This window comes from Cyprinodon variegatus, unplaced genomic scaffold, assembly GCF_000732505.1.
Source record: "Cyprinodon variegatus isolate N-32 unplaced genomic scaffold, C_variegatus-1.0 Scaffold190, whole genome shotgun sequence".
In the NCBI taxonomy this organism is placed as follows: domain Eukaryota; kingdom Metazoa; phylum Chordata; class Actinopteri; order Cyprinodontiformes; family Cyprinodontidae; genus Cyprinodon; species Cyprinodon variegatus.
The window spans coordinates 877270-880082 of record NW_015150643.1 but is presented as its reverse complement, the minus strand read 5'-3'; the positions used below and the strand labels follow the sequence as shown (position 1 = coordinate 880082).

Genomic DNA, 2813 nt, shown 5'->3' with positions numbered 1-2813 from the left:
TCAGAATTCGGACTTTTAAATCTCTCTTTTTTCCCTTTTTTAAACTCCATCCATCTATCCATTAACCACAAACAGAAAAAAGCCTCCCCAAGGCATTAAGCTCCCACCTCTACCTCTATACATGTTGAACTTTTCAGATTTATGTTTGGTAAAATATATTTTTCCTTCCAGTAAATTGTATACCATTAACTTTTAGCCTGTCAAACAGTTAGGGCTTCAACATTTATTTATTTATTTATTTATTTTTTTTCCATTCTTAATGAAAGTCCATTATTAACATTCAACCATTATAGTGAATTAAATCACAAATTTTTCCCTCCTTTTTTAATATCTCTAAACCAAAAATATCCCATCACTCTGACAGCATAATCAGGATTCCTACAACATAAGGTAAGTTAAATTCAAGACTTTTTTTTTGTCCCTGAAATAAAACATTGAGACCAACTTCACAATAAATGCAAGAAAACCTGGGTGCATCAAATTTAAGCTGATGCTTATTTTAACATGAACCATTACTTTCTGGCCCATTAGAAATGTTTACCGTTTTGAAAAACTTTCCATAGGATGAAAGCTAAAAACACACTAATAACAGATATATTTTTAACAACTAATAAATGGAATTCACAAACTTTGTTTTGATCCCTAATCTAAGTCTATAATAGCTCTGCTTTCATTGCAGGGGAACCACCAAACATTATCCGGAGATTTGGTGCTACTGGTGCATTTATGGACATCAGAGATAGCTGTAGAGGCTTTGCAGAGTCAATGGTGGAACAGAACTAAGAAACAGCTGCTGCTTCTCTGTAACTCGATTTTGGAGCTTTATTTTCCACTCTTCACGTCTGACTCCACAGCTTTGATTCCCATCCTGCCGAGCTTGAATGACTTCTTGCTCAAAATACGCCATTCCTCATAAAAATGACCTGGAACTGTTCTTAGAATTGCAGAAAACTGTTGGCTGGAAAGCCAATTTTCATTGAATTTACACTTCCCCACGCTGTCCAGATAAAAAGTTATAGGCGCATCACCCCAAGGTCTGTTTGAGACATTGTTTTTATTGCTTCCGCTTTCAGGATGGAACTAATAATGTTTACAGCTAAGCCGTTCGTTAGATACCAAAAAAATTATCATGAATTATTTACATTTTTGACATGATCTACAAAAATAAAATCCTATTTATGACTTGGTGACAATTTTAGACTTATGAAAGACTGATTTAAGACATTCTAATACCAATTAAGGCCTTATTTTTATATTGAAGAATTCAATGCCTCTTAAGAGTTTTTAAGGATCTGCAGGAACCCTGATAATGAAAGGATCTTGCATCCAACTTGTTTTAAATGTTTTTTTTATATAAAAGATTGACATTTGAGTTAATTTCCAGCTTTTATGTTTTTATAAAGCAAAGTATGTGCTGTTTTCTTTGTTTTTTTGAAAGTGGGAAAGCCCTATTAAAACTTGACTTTTAGGTTTAGAGTTTTGTATTTTCTTTAGAATCCTATAAAAAATCTCTTCCTAAAATTCCTATTAAATAAGTTGCAAATTGTGGATGTGAGAAAAAGTGGCAAAGTTGAAGAGAAAAAGGGTGAAGTTTACCTTTGGCTTGGCTTTCGGGGTTGGAACCATCTTTTTCTTTGCTCTGAAAACACAACGAAATGCAGAGCATGTTACAAAAAAGGATGAATTGCATAAAATGGTAATTCATAAAGGAAACGGATCTCTCACGTAAAGCCGGTTAGATGACCGTGAACCATGATGCTCTCTTTGAACAGCATTCTAGAAACAGAAATCCAAACAGTGGATTAACTGGTGGATGAAATTCGCAGCCTGTAGGGGGCGCTGGCGCCGCGTGACCTCGAGGGTCTGAGCACACTCCACACACCTGGCTTGCATCCAGCCCTTCGGCCAGAGAGGTTTCACATCCGTCTCCATGAAGGCTTTGAGGTAGTCTTCTAGGGACAGCGAGTTCTTGCCCTCCAGCTCATAGAAGCCCAGTTTCACTTGCACCAAGTTACACAGCAATGACCTAGAAACCACACACATACAAAAACTGGTTGGAACCTCAGGGGGAAAAATACTTTTCAGTTTAATTTAACAGCTGCTTTGTTGGACTACCATCATAAATCATCATTACAGGATTACATCCAGCAGCTCAGTACATCTCTGTTTTAAAAAAGAAAACCTCTCAGCATGATCCTGCCACCACCGTGCTTCAGAGTGAGGCTGTAAGGTGATGCCCAGCATTGGATTTCCTTACATTTTATATTGCAGCCAAAAAGTCTCCTCTGAGCAGAGCTGCTTCTTCCACATGTTTCCCATAAATAAGAGGCTCCTAAAACTTTCCGTTTCTGACCCACAGAATGGAACCAGAGTCGACTCATGACCCAAACTGTCAGTCAAGCGCACAAATATATTCGCCATCAGTTAACCCCAGCTGTGACGGTTTTACAAATATCAACGACCAAAGAAGTTGGTTTTAGTTTTAAGCTATGCTTCGATATCTTTTAAGCACTTTAGCATAAATATTGTTTAGTTTAATTCATGTTGTGGATCTAAAGACTGCAGGTGGGGTCACGACCCCAAACTTTGGAATCTACGCCCTTTAAACTTTAAACCTGGGATGTCTATTGTACGGAAGAGGATTAGGGCCACTGAAAAAATAAAAACAGGTTAACTGATTTTTAAATATTATTTCAGTTGAATATGGGAAAAAGTCAGAATGCTGACTTTTTTTTCTCAGAACTCTGACTTTAATCTCAGAATTTTGGATCTTAATGGAAGGAAGAGATGTGGGAGCACTCAGCTTTACTGAC

At 37.0% G+C, this 2813-nt stretch overlaps 1 protein-coding gene across 4 annotated transcripts in view; it reads right to left on the bottom strand.

The window, feature by feature from the left end:
• The window catches only part of LOC107087680 (ubinuclein-2-like), a 20887-nt gene that overhangs the window by 6492 nt on the left and 11582 nt on the right, over positions 1–2813 (bottom strand). For all 4 annotated transcript variants that reach the window (XM_015379385.1, XM_015379384.1, XM_015379386.1 and 1 more), the window contains exons 11-13: positions 1883–2026; positions 1726–1776; positions 1597–1639 (exon numbers count right to left, since the gene is read on the bottom strand). In XM_015379385.1, the coding sequence (XP_015234871.1) occupies positions 1597–1639; positions 1726–1776; positions 1883–2026 (238 nt within the window). The remainder of the gene's footprint in view (positions 1–1596; positions 1640–1725; positions 1777–1882; positions 2027–2813) is intronic.